At 38.6% G+C, this 18013-nt stretch overlaps 1 protein-coding gene across 1 annotated transcript; it reads left to right on the plus strand.

Moving 5' to 3' along the window:
* The first annotated feature begins 2996 nt into the window (after positions 1-2996).
* On the plus strand, positions 2997-8067 carry LOC114272153 (ADP-ribosylation factor-like protein 8a). The gene is made up of 6 exons (XM_028213814.2): positions 2997-3372; positions 5999-6080; positions 6182-6214; positions 6356-6477; positions 6821-6982; positions 7616-8067. Exons 1-6 carry the CDS (start codon positions 3335-3337, stop codon positions 7731-7733), a joined length of 555 nt encoding a protein of 184 aa, XP_028069615.1. The 5' UTR covers positions 2997-3334; the 3' UTR covers positions 7734-8067.
* Positions 8068-18013: the final 9946 nt, after the last annotated feature.

Below are 18013 nucleotides of genomic sequence, written 5' to 3' on the forward strand. Positions count from 1 at the left end.
CACTACCGTTACCCACCCACCGTTACCACCACCCACCCACCACCACCCGCCATCCACCACCCATCTGCTATACCATCCACCCACCCGTCACCACTTTCCACCACCGTCTTCTGCCACCATCACCCACCATCTGCCACCATTTTCCACCACCGTTTTCCGCCACCACCACCCGCCGTCATTTTCCACCACCGTCTTCCGCCGTCACCACTAGTCACCACCCACCACCCGCCACCACTTGCCATTTCTCACTATTTTTTATATTTTTAAATTTTTTTAAACATTTTGTCTAAACCAAACGCATTTGTAGTTTATGTTTTTCTAAAAATAAACAAAAAATAAACAAAAACCAATTTATAAAATTTTTGTGAATATAAACTGAAAACGTAAACGTTACCAAATAGGTAGAACATAATCAAATGCAGGTTAGTTTTTTTTTTTTTTGGTTGATGACTAGATCATTTTTGCTATTATAATAAACATGTAGGGTGGCATTAATTATTGTGAAATGTTATTGAACAATTTTAATGAGATGACTATTTTAATGGAACTCGGTAGATGCACATCTTCGACCAGGAAAATGTTGTATTTTCTTGGCGGGATTGTCTTTCACTTTTGTGCATAATGATCACTGCTTCTGCTTTGTGTATTGAATTGAAGTTCTCTAGTTTACCAGAGAAATTCTCTGATTTGAACTGAATTTTCTCTGAGTTAGTCCAGATAAATTCTCTGGTTTGAACTGAATTTTCTCTTGGTTAGTCCAGATAAATTCTCTGGTTTAGACTGAATTTTCTCTGGTTCAAACTGAATTTTCTCTGGGTTGGTCCAGAGAAATTCTCTGGTTTGGACTAAATTTTCTTTGGTTTAGTCCAGAAAAATTCTTTGGTTTGGATTGAAATTTCTCTAAATTGATTTGAAGGACCTTAGGCATTATGAAAAATATTAGATATTCTTTATGCTATAAAATCTTAATATCAGGGACCCTAAAAAAAATCCCCTAAAAATTATATTAAAATATGTAAAAGGTATATAAAATATGAGAAATAAGAAGTTTTAATAAGTTAATACTATTTTTATTTTATTTTTATTAAAGGACTCATTCAAATTGAAAGCAAAAGAATTATATTAAGCTTAAATTCTATTTTACATACTTTTGTATTCAACTAAATAAAATTATATAAGAAATTGAAATTTTATAGAAAGGAAATTTCACACCCTTCAAATAGTGTGTATTATAAACATCTTACGTATTATTGTAGTATTATACATATTTTATAGTTAAAAAATATTATTAAAAAATATATGACATTATCACAAAATACCAATTTTATTTCTAAATTACAAATTATCATAATTTTATCAAAATTTTACATAATATTTATTAAAAAAAAGGGTAACATATACAACCAAAATGTAAAAGAATTTCTTAGAAATACTATATAAAAAGAAAAAATAAAGGGAAAATTTTTGGCTGTGTTTGGAAGTGTTTTAGAATTATAGTTCCACCTTTATACTCTAGTATGATGTTTGGTTTGAGTTTTGAAAAGTTAATTCCACCTCTTGTTTTGAAAACTCGTTCTTAAATTTTGAAATTTGGCCTATCGGATGTCCAGCCGGTTGATCTCTACAGTGTGATTTTATTTTATTTTATTTTATTTTTTTGCACTTGTGTGTTTTTTTATATTTTTAATAAAACAATATTTTTGAAATTTTTTAAAAAAATTTATGAGGTTTAATAGATTTTGAAGTTGTATATTTTGTTATGAATTGTAAATTTTTGTATCACATATCATATGTCACATTAAAAATTCTCCACTCAATTCAAAATTCTTTTCACCAAACAAATTTTCTATACTCAAATCATAATTCTAAAACTCATAAATTTAAAATACAGCTTATATTTTCAAATCATACTTAGAAAATTCTACCAAACGTAACTTTTATTTCTTTTTAATAATGCAATCAAAAAGTAAATCAAAGTTTTTTTTGTCCAAAATGGCATTGTAAAGCTACGCAGCAACAGCATCGCCCATCCTAGAATTTAAGTTTATGTTAATAGCGTGAATTATATATAATAAAATATTTTTATGTTATTTAAATATTAATGTATTATTTTTTATTTAATTTTTAATAAAAAATAATTTTAAAAATAAAGTAAAAAAAACTTAAAATGTGAAAAGTCAAAATAAGAAAATAAATAAATTTTAAAGGCCAAAGTAAAAATGTAGGCAATCATCAAAAAAATAAAATAAAACAAAAAAGTAAAGTGTAATTTATCCAAATTCTCTCTAAAATTTATCCACGTGAAAAAGTTATTAGGTAGTCTTGAGCCATCTTTACGTGGTGTGTCAATAGTATTGTAATTAGGGAAAATGAGTGAAAGTACTAATTAGTGCTATCACTAATGATGTGGCAGTGGATCCTACCATAAATGATTTGATGTTTTAGCCTTGGTGTTGTATTTTTTTTCTTTTTTTATTGAGTGCCATGTCATTAGTGATCTTTTTAGAGCTCCAAAATTAGTGATCTCTATCATTGTTGTTGTAATTAGTAGGAGGAGTAGGACTCAAGAATTTGTGTTAATGGATTGGCAAGTGGGTTTGGATAAGTTTAGGATTATTTTAGTCATAAAAAATAAAATAGTCTATTTTAGTCATAACAAATAAAATATCACATTCAACCCATAATTATTATACTTTTCTCTCACAAAAAAAGTTTAAAAAGTTAAAAAGTCAAAAAAATCCTTCCAAAACTAAATTTTTTAGCCTTAACTAAAATAGCAAAAAAATCAAAAAACCAACCCACTTTCCAAATGAAGCCTGAGTAACCAGGGAACAACAGACATGGTAAATTATAATTTGTGTGAGGGTATGATTACGTGGTGTCTGAATCAAAGGGTGGCATCGTGATCTTCTACAACCTGGCAATTACAACCGACCAGCGGGACCACGTCTCCGGCGAAGCAATCAACAAATGACAACACATTCAATTCAAAATACACTTAGTCCACTCCTCAAAGTACCCTAAACTACATCGTATCTCTTCTCCACAAACAGTTCCAAACCACACACAATTTGGCGCGTGGAGCGTGAAAAAGCTTCCCATTCCTATTTCATCACTACATCACCTTCCTTTTTTCTGATGAAACCAAATTCAATCCTCAGATTTACGAATTTGAAAGCTTTCAGGAGTTGAACAGTGAATTCAATACACACCCATATATATATATATATATAGAGAGAGAGAGAGAGAGAAGTGAATTCAAGTATATCTTTTTCTTCAGATCAGGATCAGAATCAGAAACCTTAATTGGGTTTTTATTTTTTTTTTGGGTTCGATGGGGTTGTGGGAAGCTTTTCTCAATTGGCTTCGGAGGTAAGTTTTTCATTCATTAAGTAATTTGATTTTGATCTTTTTGATTCATAACTTCACAGTTTGATCCCATATGAATTTTTTGGCATTGTGTGATGTATTATTAATGGGTTTTTGTGTTTGATGAAATTCTGGGTTTGTCTCTGTTTGGTCACTCAGAAGCTGTAGAAAAAGAAAATGAAAAAAAAAAAAATTAGCTACTTTTTGAGCCATGTGGGTTAATGGGTTTGTTGATACTGATGTGTTTAACGAAGTTTTGATTGATTTGTTTTTGTCACATAGAGTGGGCAGTGTTTTGGACTTTGCTTTTTATACTTTTTAATGGTTGATTCCATTCGGTTTTGGCTCTATTGATTGGTACTTGGGTTTAATTTGTTTGATACTACTATTGAAGCTAGTCAAGAGCATGACAGCAAACAATTCTAGTCCTGCCCTTGTTTTCAATTTTAATTTTTTTAATTCTTATATATGGCTAACTTTTAGGGAAATTACAATTCAGTGTAAGTTTAACAAAAAAAATTCAGATCAGTGGTAAAGGTTATAAATGTTAATAATTAAAATCTTAAACTTTTCCATGAATCTGATATTATTTTCTAGAAATACACTGAATTGTAATTTCACCTAACTTTTAAAGTAATGGAACAAAAGTTTTGTGAACTGTGAGCTTTTGAAATTTTCTTACGGTATATAAAATTTGAGTCATTAAAGGGTGACTATTGGTTCAATGGTTAAGACTTGGTCTAATAATCTTGAGATTATGGGTTCAAGTCTTGGGACCTCCACTTTGTGTATTATGTCGAAGATTAGATGTGTACTCATCTTTCCCTTTCCAAACACACATTAATGTGTATTAATTGGCCCTTGTTTTTTATATAAAATTTGAGTGATTGATATGATTTGCACGTGTTGTCAAGTTGCTACGGTAGCTTGGGCACTGCTTTACCTAGTTGGACTGCCTACGCGTGCGTAGATCCCATACTGGAGATTATAATCTAATTAAGTTATTTGCAATGGATGCATTTATAAATGCTTTAATTTAATTACATGGTTTTCAACTTTTGTAATTGATTAGCTTGATGTTAGCGTGACTCTAATTTTTTGAGATTTTTGGAAAGATTAGAACTGAGATCTAAATAGGATTGATATGATCAAATTTGAAATCATTGAATTCTATAGGATGGGAAGATGTTACAAAAGAATGATATTTATGTGTGCAAATCATAAACACCTAAACATCACAAAATGGGAAACACACATTTTCAAGAAGAGTTTGTACCCAGATTGGGAACGTGATTTGATGGAATAAGTTTTCCCTTCGAAATGAGCTTCCTAGTATTTATGGTATGATGGTTAGTTTCCAATATATTGCCATATATGCTCTAAGTTGGGAATCTCTTCAAAGGAAAAGAATTTTAGTATTTTCTATCCTATCAATCTTCTTACGCATGGTGTCATTTTTTAACTATGTTTTGAGTTAATGATACATAACTCAACGATCCTTTATCCCAATTAGTTGGGGTTGGTTGCATGAATCTTTTCCTCAAATTGGCTCTATTGAAAGCCATATCCCCAGTTAAGATCAACACTCAAGATCAAGACAATCTTATCATTTAATAGCTTAATATACATTGTTGGGCTCATTTCTGAACAACTTAAATTTTTCGGACAATTGGTAATCTAACATGATATCAGAGTTTAGGTTTGAGTTGGTCTTGGGTTCAAGTTTGTTTGTTTGCGTTTGTTCCCCATTTGTATTTTTCTTCTCTTGTTTGCATTTTTCTTTTCTTTGTATGTATGGATGTTTGCATCTTCATGTGCAAGACAAGTTTGCATGTGAGGGAAAGTATTGAATAGCTTGATATAAATTGTTGGGCTCATTTCCTAACAGCTTATGCTTTTGGAGCAATTGGTGGTCTAACATCCATCTCAACTTTCTCATTTCCATTATACTCATGTTTCGAACATATTGTTTCTTAACCATCTGACATTTTGCACTGTGTATCATAGCAAGCTGGATAGAAGTCCTATGAAACTATCCTTTTTAACTTTCCTGTTGCTGTCACTCTTGATGCACTTTCTATTTCATCTAACTTGATCTAATTTTATGAGTCTCATTCTATAAATAATTGATCGAAAATATAAAAATTGGTTACTTACGGGTATCTCTTGGCTTTAAGTTATACTCCATCTTATTTTCCATTTATTGTTCTGCTAAAATTATACTTAACATGTTATGTTTTATTCTAAAATAGTTTATATCCCATCTTTTCTTTTCTTTTTTGTTTATTCATTTATTTGGGATCTAGGTTATCTTCTCAAAAATTTTGGTTCAGTAAATAGGTTATACCATCTTTCCCTTGTTATGTGTCCATGTGGTAACTTTGTTGGAATTATGTAATCTAGTACGAGGATTTATTGCATGTGCTATGTCAGGTTGGGTAAGAAATTACATTTGATTAAACTGCCTTGCCTCTCCACTGTACCCCCAACATTTGCCTTTTTAAACAAACCCTTTTTTCTTTTCTTTTTTTCGTATTAGTGTATTATTGGACGATTGATACATCAACTGGGTATTGCCAATCAATTGGATTTGTTTTTTTTTTTTAACTTATATATTTGTATATTGCAGCCTTTTTTTCAAGCAAGAAATGGAATTATCTTTGATAGGGCTTCAAAATGCAGGGAAAACATCGCTCGTAAATGTCATCGCAGTAAGCAAAATTCATGAAATTTTTGAGAGATTATTTTTGTTTTTGTTTATATATTGTTTGAGGCTAACTGCTGTGAAACTGTGGCTGAATCTCATTCCAAGACGGGTGGATATAGTGAAGACATGATTCCCACGGTGCGTAATCTATATCCTTGTGTGGAACTTTACCTATAAGCTAACTTTTTTTTATTATAATTGCTTGATTTCCCTACAGTTTTAAATTATTATAATTGCTTGATTTCCCTACAGTTTTAAATAGAATTACATTCATTGCAGGTTGGATTTAATATGAGGAAGGTTACTAAAGGGAATGTCACAATAAAGTTGTGGGATCTTGGAGGTCAACCCCGGTTTCGCAGTATGTGGGAGAGATATTGCCGTGCAGTTTCAGCCATTGTGTATGTTTTAACCTTGTTAACTTGCTGTTTGGACTACCTTGTCTATTTGGTCTCACAATTTTCTCCTTCGCATACAATTCATTGGACCTGAATAACATAAGATGCCCAAAGATATTTTATAGGTCTCAAAGTGAATTACCATATACCAACAGTATGATTTTGTTTTGGTTTTGACCACTTGGCTTAGCTATATTTTATTTCAGTGTTCTATAACACAGTTGAACTTTCACAGCTGAGTATAGCCTATAGGGTGATGTGCTGTAGCAGACCAGCCATTTCAATTCCCCATTCATCATATTGGGATTTCAGTTGATGTTTCTAACTATGATTGCTTTTTATGCAGTTATGTAGTGGACGCTGCGGATCAGGATAACTTGCCTGTTTCAAGAAGTGAACTTCACGACCTACTGAGTAAACCGTCATTGAGTGGTATTCCTTTGTTGGTACTTGGCAACAAGATTGACAAACCTGAAGCATTGACTAAACAAGCTTTGACCGATCAAATGTAAGTATATATATATATATATATTCATGGCAGTATAATTTTCCTTGCAATGTAAGGGTGGTGCTCTGTGGGTTAGCATCTTAATTCTGCCTTTTGTTCAGAGGGAAAGGATAAAAATAAAAATAAGGGCTGAAGCAAATGCCCCTTCCCACGTTGTCCTGTTTTGCAAAATAGTTTTTCTTGCACCAAATAGCACATCTTATCTTACGAAAATACAGAACCTCATCTAAATTGTGGAAAATAATGAGAATATTACCAATGGGGATTGGAAAGGCATTGGACGAAGATTTAGTGATTTATTTTGGCATTATTTTATATTTATTGAATTTTATTATTTTATCAGGTTTTATTGCTTTATGAGGATTTAATTATGATATATATTTTTTTGCTAACGTCAATTTAAGTAGGGTTTCTTAGGATGCTTATATATATATGTCTATATGTTATGGTTCAGAGACTGGTAGATTTGATGAATATATTGATTATTGAGATTGAGGTATTTTTGGGCCTAATGGTAACAAAAACACATAATACACGATCCACTTGTTCTGCCTGTAATTCTTTTGGTTCCAACAATCTCAGTAAGAGAGTGTATTATTGTCATGGTGTTGAGAACATTGTTATTTTGTCCAGGGATCTCAAGTCCATTGCAGACCGGGAAGTTTGTTGCTTCATGATCTCGTGCAAGAACTCTGCCAACATTGATACAGTTATTGATTGGCTTGTAAAGCATTCGAAAGTGAAAAACTAAGTATCATTTCCCACCATCTTTGTGGATGTCATTCTCTTGATTTATAAAAAAAGCTTGATTCTTGGGTTGGCAGGGTTCATATTGTCTGACGACTCTGACCATTTTCTTCTTTCTTTTGAATGTGTGCCTTAAATATATATATATATATATATATTTTTTTTTTTTTGCATTTTGTTCTTTCTTTTTAGTGCTTGGCTTAAATTTTTATTGTTTTTTTGGGTAGATGTCATGGATGGTGACCTCCACTGCTTGTTTGAATGGGAAGGTGATCTCAAATTTGTATTGATACCGATTGTATGAATAGAATTGGTTGCAATTATTTGGTGAGTGGTAAGTTTTGGCCTTTTACTAGAGTATCCAACATGCATTGAATTGGGTGAAGCAATTGCATTTTCCAATGAGTAGTTTCTTGGCATTGTTTTGATGGAGAGGATGGCTAAGCACACAAGAAAAGAGTGAGTTTATTACAAAACTTGCTACGGTCTATCAATAATAGAGGATACATGGGTAACATATGAATATGTCTACCATAAACATAATACAACAATAATACACATGATTTGAATGAAGGAGACTCAACAACTATTATTAAGCTCTTAATGTCAGATTTTTCTGATATTAGTGAGTTGATTGGTAGCACCGGGACAAATTGAAATTTTCAACTGTAGTGGTTTGTTCTCCTGTGTAAAGGCAAAGAAATAATGTGGCGTATCATTCAATGAAATTAGCTCGATGACTAAAGGGTTTCTGTGTGTAGATAAAAGATATTTTTAAAATTATTAAAGGTTGTTTTTTGATAAATAGATCGTGATATTTTTGTTTGCATTTGTTCATTTTTTTAATGAGCTTTTCAAATAATAAAAAATAAAAAAGGGAAATTTATTAGAAAGTCTCACTAGAGGAACATGTGATCCATTTGGTCCTACATAATTATTATTTGATTCTAAAGTCCTCCATATGCGGGATTTGTTACCAACAGGTCATTTTTTAAATGTTGATGGTATTTGTTTGCCAAAAATACCCTCACACGTTTGTTGGGATGTTTTGATTATATTTAGAATTTGTAATCCCACGTTTTTAGGACGGAGGAGAATCAGTACACAAAGATTTTGCAGTTGGGGGGGGGTAGGGTTGTGTGGTTCAGTCTATCGTGTGTGGAGAACAAGAGTTGTTCCAGCCAACGTGAAGGCTCCCGACGGCGCTCTGGTACGGAACGCATTACCACTCTCGTGAATATTGAACAATCGTTGTTTATGGCATATATGTTTACATTGAGTTGTTACATCGTTCGAAGTGGCGAACACATGCAACTAAAGTAAGGTCTGGGTTTCAAATGTTGCTTGCAACGCAGGATGCAATCACGGTATTTTTCAAATTTCAAAAAAATAAATAGTAGTTGGAGTGGAGTAAGACCTTTTTCCATGAGTTTGGGATGTTGAATATAGGCTATGAAGCCACTAGCACTGGAACTGTTGAAAAAAACATCATGAATGCTACCCAATTCTTGAGCTGCTTTCACAGTGAACCCCATTACAACATCTGAAACTACGCATGCAAGTCTCCAAAGGGTTGAGTTTGGCGAGTAGGACTCTAAAGGGATCTAAGAAGTTGTGTAAAATGGAGGCCGTTGGGAATGGTTTCGAAGCGGAAGGAGGCGGTGTTGGAGAGGGAGTAGTGGCCTTGAGATTTGAGGAGACAGTGGCTGTTGAATTCAGTGTTGACGAAGGTGGTGTGGAAGCCTTTATGGTGGAGGAGCTTTGTTAGTTTCAGCATTGGGTTGATGTGGCCTTGTGTTGGGCATGGTATGCACACCACAAGAGAAGGACATGGGCACAGTGGTTTTTGTTGTGACTAAGAACTCATCTCTCTCGTGGGCATCTTGTTAAGATTCAAAAGAGCTCTTCTGAAGAATTTTTGTATGGCTAGTTATGCCAAGCATACAAATTCCACTAAATCTATTTAAGCAAAAATATTTTGACTGTTGGTTTGGGTTGATTTAAACAACTCAATGTCCACCCATCTGCCAGACCAGTCATTCAACGCACACGCAGATCGGCACTCCACCACGCCGAAATAGTGGCAGAAGAAGTTGGTAACCTACTGGAGGCAGGAGCAATTAAAGAGGTGCACTACCCAAAATGGATCTCCAACACCGTCGTAGTGCCAAAAAAGAATGGTAAGTGGCGTGTCTGCGTCGACTACAAAACAGTCAACAAGGCGTGCCCAAAAGACAGCTTTCCTCTACCCCGGATAAATCAACTAGTGGACCTGACGGCAGGGCACAACCGACTCAGCTTTCTGGATGCATACAGAGGCTATCACCAAATCGCTATGCATGAGCCAGACCAGGAGGTCACATCTTTTACAACTCCAAGAGGACTATACTGTTACAAGGTCATGCCCTTTGGCCTGAAGAACGCAGGGGCGACATTCCAACGAATGGTCACCAAGATGTTTGAACCATTGTTAGGCAGAACAATGGAGGCTTACATCGACGACATGGTGGTCAAAAGCAAGGATGAGAATGACCATCTCCAGGACTTAGGAGAGATGTTTGAAGTCTTGAAGAAGCACAAGTTACGCCTCAATGCATCCAAGTGCGCATTCGGAGTAGGATCTGGCAAATTCTTAGGCTTCCTTGTGACCAACCGGGGTATAGAAGCAGACCCCTCCCAGATCAAAGCAATCCAGGAGTTGGAGAGACCAAACTCAGTCAAAGAAGTGCAGCATCTCACCGGCATGGCGGCTGCACTCAATCGGTTCATAAGCAGGTCGTCGGATAGACTACGACCATTCTTTCAAGCTTTAAAGGCCAAGTTTGAGTGGGATGAAGAATGCGACCAAGCTCTGGAAAGCTTGAAGGAATATATGTCTTCCCCACCACTACTTGTCACCCCAGTACCTGGTGAAGAACTCTTCTTATACCTGGCAGTCTCTCAGCAGCAGTTAGCGCAGTATTGGTTCGTGCAGAAGGAATACAACACTTGCCAATTTTTTATGTCAGCAAGACATTGTTGGGAGCCGAAACAAGGTACTTGCCCTTGGAAAAATTAGCATTGGCCTTAATGATGGCCTCCAGGAAATTGGCACACTACTTTCATGCCCACACCATAGTCGTCCTCACAGCCTTTCCACTAAAAGCTCTATTTGAAATGGCGAACTTTAGTGGGCGAATTTTGAAGTGGGCAGTAGAGTTAGGACAATTCGACATCAAGTTCCAACCCAAGACCGCAATAAAAGCCCAATCTTTGGCAGACTTCGTCGCAGAGTTTACTCTTGGAAGTCATCATATCTGCCCAGTCGACCTAACTGACACAACCGAACTAGGGACGGAAGTTGACGCCGGAATAGCGCAACCCCTAGTAGAAGGTAGTCAATCAAACGCCAAGACAGACCAGACTAAGGACAACAAGGAAAAGACAAACAAAGGCTCACCAACAGTACAATCAGAGGACGAAGGGCAGACAGCAAACATGGACCTTGAAGAAAACACCATTCTTGACCCCACGACATCATCTGACCCCTCCACGTGCTGGAAGTTGTTCGTTGGAGAGATGTGGAAGCTCTTTGTGGATGGAGCATCCAACCGGCATGGTGCAGGGCTTGGCATAGTCCTCATCTCCCCAGACGGCCTGGTTGTAGAGCAAGCAATCAACCTTGGCTTCCCAGGATCAAACAACGAAGCGGAGTATGAAGCGCTTCTCGCAGGACTCAAATCAGCATGCTATATGAAGGCCACCGAACTAATGGTTTACAGCGACTCACAGCTAGTGGTAAATCAAATTTCTGGAGACTATGAAGCAAAAGATGATAGGATGGCCAAGTACCAAGAGTTGGTCAGAACAGAGATCAAGAAGTTTGATGTAGTAAGGATAGAACAAATCGACAGGGAGGAAAACAGCAGAGCAGACGAACTAGCAGGCTTCGCCTCAATGGCAGATTCCTCCATACCTCATCCACTACTGATCGACTACTTACCAAGACCAAGCATAGAAGACCCCGAAGCAGAAGAAGTATGTTGCGCAGAATTAGGCCCCTCTTGGATGGATCCCATTATCCTGTTTCTAAAAGACGGCATCCTACCAGAAGAGAAAAAAGAAGCCAACAGAATAAGGGCGAAGTCGCAGCGATTTTGGCTATCTCCATCTTTGGCATTATACAAGAAGTCATTCTCAGGGCCTTACCTAAAGTGCGTCCATCCCAGCAAAGTGGAAGCATTCTTGTTCGAGATACATGAAGGGGTGTGCGGAAGCCATCAAGGTGGAAGATCGCTAGCTTACAGGGCCATTTCACAAGGTTACTGGTGGCCATACATGCAGGCAGACTCAGAGAAATATGTCAAGAAGTGTGAAAAATGCCAAAAATTCGCACACCAAATTCACCAACCAGCAAGAGAACTCCTACCATTGACCAGCCCATGGCCTTTCGCAATGTGGGGCTTAGACATAGTAGGACCACTTCCAACAGCACCCGGCAACAGGAAGTTCTTTATCGCAGCAACAGACTACTTCACAAAGTGGGTGGAAGCAGAAGCATTGGCATCAATCAAAGAAAAATATGTGAAGAAGTTCGTTTGGCAGAATATCATCACTCGGTTTGGCATACCAAAAGCCCTAATCTCAGACAATGGCACTCAGTTCGACGGCAGAATCTTCAGAAACTTTTGTGAAGAATACAAGATAGAGTTCTACAATTCTACACCGGCATATCCTCAAGCAAATGGCCAAGCAGAAGCATCAAATAAAGTCATCTTGGATGGACTTAAGAAAAGACTAGAGAAGGCAAAAGGCAAATGGTCGGACGAACTTCCTCATGTTTTATGGGCTTACCGCACCACACCTCGACGATCAATAGGAGAGACACCATTCTCCTTAGCCTATGGAATAGAAGCAGTAATCCCACTGGAAGTTGGCCTCCCCACAATTCGAAGCGAAAACTTTGATCCAGACTTAAATGGAGAAGCCATAACATTGGAACTTGACCTTGCGGAAGAAAGAAGAGAAAAAGCACTGGTTCACATTGCTTCGTACCAACGAGAGTTAATCAGAAAATACAGCAAAAAGGTACATCCAAGGCAATTCAAGATCGGCGATTGGGTACTGCGCAAAGTCATGGGAAACACCTTAGTACCAGGAGATGGCAAGTTAGGGCCGAACTGGGAAGGTCCTTACAAAGTGGTTGGGTTAGCAGGCAAAGGGGCATACCACCTAGAAGATAAGGACGGCAAAGCAATCCCTAGGCCATGGAATACAGCCAATCTCAAGTTGTTTTATTTTTAGCTTTTTCTCTTTCAAACATATGTAATTTTCTCTTTCCTCAATAAAACAATCAATTCTTTTTCAGCATGAGTTGTTCTCTATAAAAGTTAGCTTTAGTAAAGATAAGAATATTGTAAACATTGCTCTAAGTTAGCTGGAAAAAGTTAACTTAGAAGTTGGCTGGAATAAACCAACACCTTTCCTATGCCCAGGATAAGGATCCAGGCTGCAGGATGTTTGGTCGAAATAAACCAAACATTGTTCTAAGTTAGCTGGGAAAAAACTAACTTAGAGGTTGGCTAGAATAAACCAACACCCTTCCTAAGCCCAGGATAAGGATCCAGGCTGCAGGACGTTTGGTCGGAATAACCAAACATTATTCTAAGTTAGCTGGAAAAACTAACTTAGAAGGTTGGCTGGAAATAAACCAACTCTTGTTACTCTTCAGCCGAAGTAAGGGTATGGCTGAAGAGTGGTTGGCTGGAATAAACCAACTCTTGTAACTCTTTAGCCGAAGTAAGGGTAGGGCTGAAGAGTGGTTGGCTGGAATAAACCAACTCTTGTTACTCTTCAGCCGAAGTAAGGGTAGGGCTGAAGAGTGGTTGGCTGGAATAAACCAACTCTTGTTACTCTTCAGCTGAAGTAAGGGTATGGCTGAAAAGTGGTTGGCTGGAATAAACCAACTTTTACTCTTCAGCCGAAGTAAGGGTATGGCTGAAGAGTGGTTGGCTGGAATAAACCAACTCTTGTTACTCTTCAGCCGAAGTAAGGGTATGGTTGAAGAGTAGTTGGCTGGAATAAACCAACTCTTGTCACTCATCAGCCGAAGTAAGGGTATGGCTGAAATTGACTTGGCTGGATTAAACCAACTATTTGTACTCTTCAGCCGAAGTAGAGGTATGGCTAAAGAATGGTTGACTGGATTAAACAAATTCTGTGTACTCCTCAGCCGAAGTAATTATGTCGGCTAAGGAGTGGTTGGCTGGTAAGCATAGTTTAACCATCTAGAACCGAAATAGCAGTTAGAGTAATAGAAGACATTACAACGTACAGGCATACATATCACAACCGGAATAAGAGTTGAAGCAAATTTGACATTCATTGAAAAGTCATTACAGAGGGGCATAGCCCGGTTACAAAGACAACAGGTAACAAAAAAGAGAAAAAATGCAAAATCAAGAAAAAAGATCTTCAATTTCGGCGTCAAAGGCAGCATCGGCATCAACTTGAAGACCGGTTTCAGGCGGAAGGACGTTTTCAGTCGCAAGAGTGGTTTCGGTCGGAACCACGGTTTCACTTGGTTGTTCAATAGTTAGATCTTCCACCGTGGGCTCCGACCGAACTACCTGATCTACATTCGCAACCGGAGTATCCTCAGAGGCAGAATCTTCATTAGAGTCTGAGCCCTCAAGAAACTGCTGTTGCATGGCATTGGCGTATTCCGTGAGGGAGTTCGGTATGAAGTAGGCTGGAGGGTTGAAAACCTCGGTCTGAGGATCATGACCGAGCTTCTCAACGGCTCCCCTCCAGCCGCACTTAAAGAACAGCTCTTTGGCGGCCTCACATTGTTGGACGTATACATCTTCCGTCTTCTTGAAGCCTCTCTTTTTCGGCCTCTTTTGCACTCTCCTTCGCCACTGATATTTCGGCATCTTTCTTCCTTTCCAGCTTCACCAGCTCGCGTAGATACTTGTCTTTCAGAGCAATGGTAGCCTTCTGCTTTTCGACTTCGGCCGAACTAACCATTCCGGTCAGTCTGCCGACCTCACCCCGTAGTTCGGCCATTTCCTTTCTGGCCTCCTCCAGCTCGGCCGCTTTTGCCTCAGCCTCTGCCGCTGCTTGCCTAGTTACTTTCCTAAGCTCCAGTACTTTCCTATGAGTGATTTGGTTTTTCTGAAAGGCCTGACAAAACAAAGATTTCCCTTTAAACCGAAATAGAAGTTGAAAAAAGAAAGTAGACAGCAAAACGACCGAAGTTGCTTACCAGAATCATTGATTTAGTCGTAGACCGGATGGCCTTCAGTTCGATATTTAACTGTTTTTGGTGATGCTCCATGTCTTTGGGAAGACACACACTCTTGGCCAGATTGATGGCCAACAGGTGGTCTTTCTCAGCAACAACCGAGTCTGTATCTCGGATGTCTCGGTCGTTGAAAGTTAGTTTTGGGGCCCAGCTGCTAGTAGTTCAGTCAGAAGGTTCCGGTTAGGGGCTCGGTGGCAAAATCGGTGGAAGTGCAGGTTCTGCTTCATCAACCAAAATTTGTTCGGTTTCAGCAGTCCGGGCGCGCTTGGTTCGGCGGGAAGAGGACGGCTGTTGAGAAGGGAGGGCCACAACAGCAGGTTGCGATTGGCTGGGTGGCGTTACTTCGGGCCTTGTTGTCTCGGTTAAAAGAGCCTTGACTCTGTTCTTTTTCGCCATCTTTTCTTCGGCTGTCAGTGGGATCAGTCTGATCTCGGGCAAGGAGGGGTCCGGTTCTGGGGCGTCTTCAAGAAGAAAGTCGGTCACTCTGGCTTTCCAGCGACCACTATATCGGTAGGTCGGCTCGAATTGCAGCAATTTGGCCCAGCTACGTTCAGGATATCGTAATGCGACTCGCAAAGTAGCAAGGTTTGGATAACTGTATAGAGAGTAAAGGTGGGCAAAATCTGCGAGAAAAGACAACTGTTAGTCCGGCTGAAACATTAAAACACCGAAGTAAAAAATGCAAGGAAGAAGACCGAAGTTAAATTACCAGGCTCTCCTTTTTTCCAATTTATAGGTCGGCCAGGAATTTGGGCTTAAAAATCCTCAAAGTTCTCAGAGACCCAGAAAAAATTGTCGTCATTAAGGTCTTTGTCCGGTGTATATTTAACTATCTTCTCTCGGCGGCGGCGAATCCTAAGGTAATAGACCCACCCATCCTCTTTTGAGCCAATGGAGTATTGATGGAAAATTTCGGCCAGGCCAAGATTTAGTCCGGCTTTTCGGTTTAGTTCAGCTATTCCCATGATGATGCGGTAGGAGTTGGTGGACAGTTGGGTAGGGCATAATCTGGTCTGCCTAAGAAATTCACAAATCAACGGTTGAACCGGAAGCCGTAGTCCGGTTTCTATGATGGATAAAAGGGTGAAGGGGACGAAGCCCTCATTATCCCAGGGAATGACGTCTTTTTCAGCCAAAACCAGTTGGACGTCGTCAGGGATTTGGTAGTTTTTCCTGAATTCGGCTAGGCCGCCCGGAGTATCTACTAGGTATCTATACTTCCCCATCTATCATGTAATTTAAGAATAAGTTATATCGGTGCAAAAATTATGCTCAGTAGTTCGGTTGAGCGCACGAATTGACTGGGCAACCTAAGTCTGCAAAGTAGAAAACAAAGGGGTTAAGCACAGATCACTGGACCGTGCTACAAATTAAAAGCATGGTAAAAGAGCCCTACTTCGGTTTTAAAGACAGGTTCTATCTCGGTTCAGCAAAAATGTTTGGGAGCTCGGTTTGAGCAAAGTGCTTATTGATCAAATCTTGGAAGACATCTCGGCATACTGGCTTTGGAAACAATTTTTAGACCGGTTCATCGTCTAGGGGCAGCTTTCTGAGTTCGGTCTAAAAAACTAAGAAAGCTGGTTCAGCCCCAAAGGCCTAAGTCGGTTGAACTAGGAGTTTTGTTATTTCGGTTGAGCCTCTAGGGGCAGCTTTCTGAGTTTGGTTTAGAAACTAGGAAAGCTGGCTTAGCCCCGAAGGATTAGCTCGGTTGAGACCGAGGTTCCTAAATTAAGGAGTTCAAACTTCGTTCGGTGGATTTATCTCGGCTAGAGTGACTTAAGAGTTGATAACCTACTGAAACTGCTGCTATTTCTACAAGTTCTAGTTCGGTTATAATCTAAAGTGATCTACCTATATAGGACAAACAGTGTCCTAGTTCGATTGCTACTTGATTTTGGATTCAAGACCAGTTTTCTACAAGATAGTTCGTACACGCATGAGTTTTTACTAATTTTTTCATAAGAATACAAGAAGCAAAGCAGAAAAGGAAGAACATGTTTTTCGAAAATACAGTAAACAAAATGCCTAGAACATGTACGAAAGCAAAAACAAGGAAGGAAAATAGATTTACTTACCAGATTGGAGAGAAGGGGACTAGAGATGGAGACAGTAGCTGCAAATGAAGAACACAAACACAGGTTGGAAAGGCAGAGGCATGGGGAGAGAAGAATGTGAAAAGTATGAGTGAATGATTCAAGAATAGAAAGGTTGCTTTGTGAAAAAGGAGAGAGAAAAAGCGGCAAAAAGGGGCGGGACTGTTCAAAAATTTCGTAGTACGAGGGTGGCGTGATAACAGCTCACAGCCTATCAGAACCTGCCACGTGTCATTGGAAAGTGAAGCGTTACAGTCAGTGATTGAAGAGACGTTTTGACCGAACAAGTAGAGCCGGAGTGAAATAAGCTCGGCTGGAGAGGCTGAAACGATGTTTTAGTTCGGCTGGAAAGGCTTGAAAACGTTTAGCTCGGCTGGACACTTGGTAATCCTAATCATGCTGTGCAGATGGAATTAAGGGGCAATTGAGAGGGTAATTTTGAGTGAAAATTGGGCCGAGCTATGAGACGGACTTTATGGCCCAAAGTATGACGGACTGAGTAAAAAGGGCCGAAAAAGTTACTCAGGCCCAAGGGAGATAAAGTTACTCCGGCCAAAAGAGATGAAGTTACTTCGGCTCGTGAATTGTTAAGCTATTTCGGTCTGGGGGCAACTTGAAGTTAGACCGGTCTTGAAGGAACATCGTTCTTGAATTTATACCGGCTTTAGAGGTATATCGGTTTTGGAGTTATACCGGTCGAAGAGTCGTTGGTTCGGTCCAAGCACACCATGAGTTGAACAGGTGAGAACCGAGATAAGGAAATACAAGCGGAAGGGCCGAACTAAGGATAGTTCGGCTTACTCTGTGGCTCAGCATAGCCAGGTTTATCTCGGTCGTATGGTAGTTCGGCCATGGTGAAAACCATCCCACTTGGTGTAAGCAGTGGGGGGGGTGTAAAAGGATAAG

This window comes from Camellia sinensis, chromosome 2, assembly GCF_055761805.1.
Source record: "Camellia sinensis isolate YWXY chromosome 2, ASM5576180v1, whole genome shotgun sequence".
Lineage (NCBI taxonomy): Eukaryota > Viridiplantae > Streptophyta > Magnoliopsida > Ericales > Theaceae > Camellia > Camellia sinensis.

Excerpts from the sequence above, each read along its gene's own strand:
- LOC114272153 (XM_028213814.2), top strand. The coding sequence starts at position 3,335 with ATGGGGTTGTGGGAAGCTTTTCTCAATTGGCTTCGGAG. Across the intron at positions 6,215-6,355 it reads GTGAAGACATGATTCCCACG|GTTGGATTTAATATGAGGAA; the intron begins GTGCGTAATCTA and ends CATTCATTGCAG. Across the intron at positions 6,983-7,615 it reads CAAGCTTTGACCGATCAAAT|GGATCTCAAGTCCATTGCAG; the intron begins GTAAGTATATAT and ends TATTTTGTCCAG.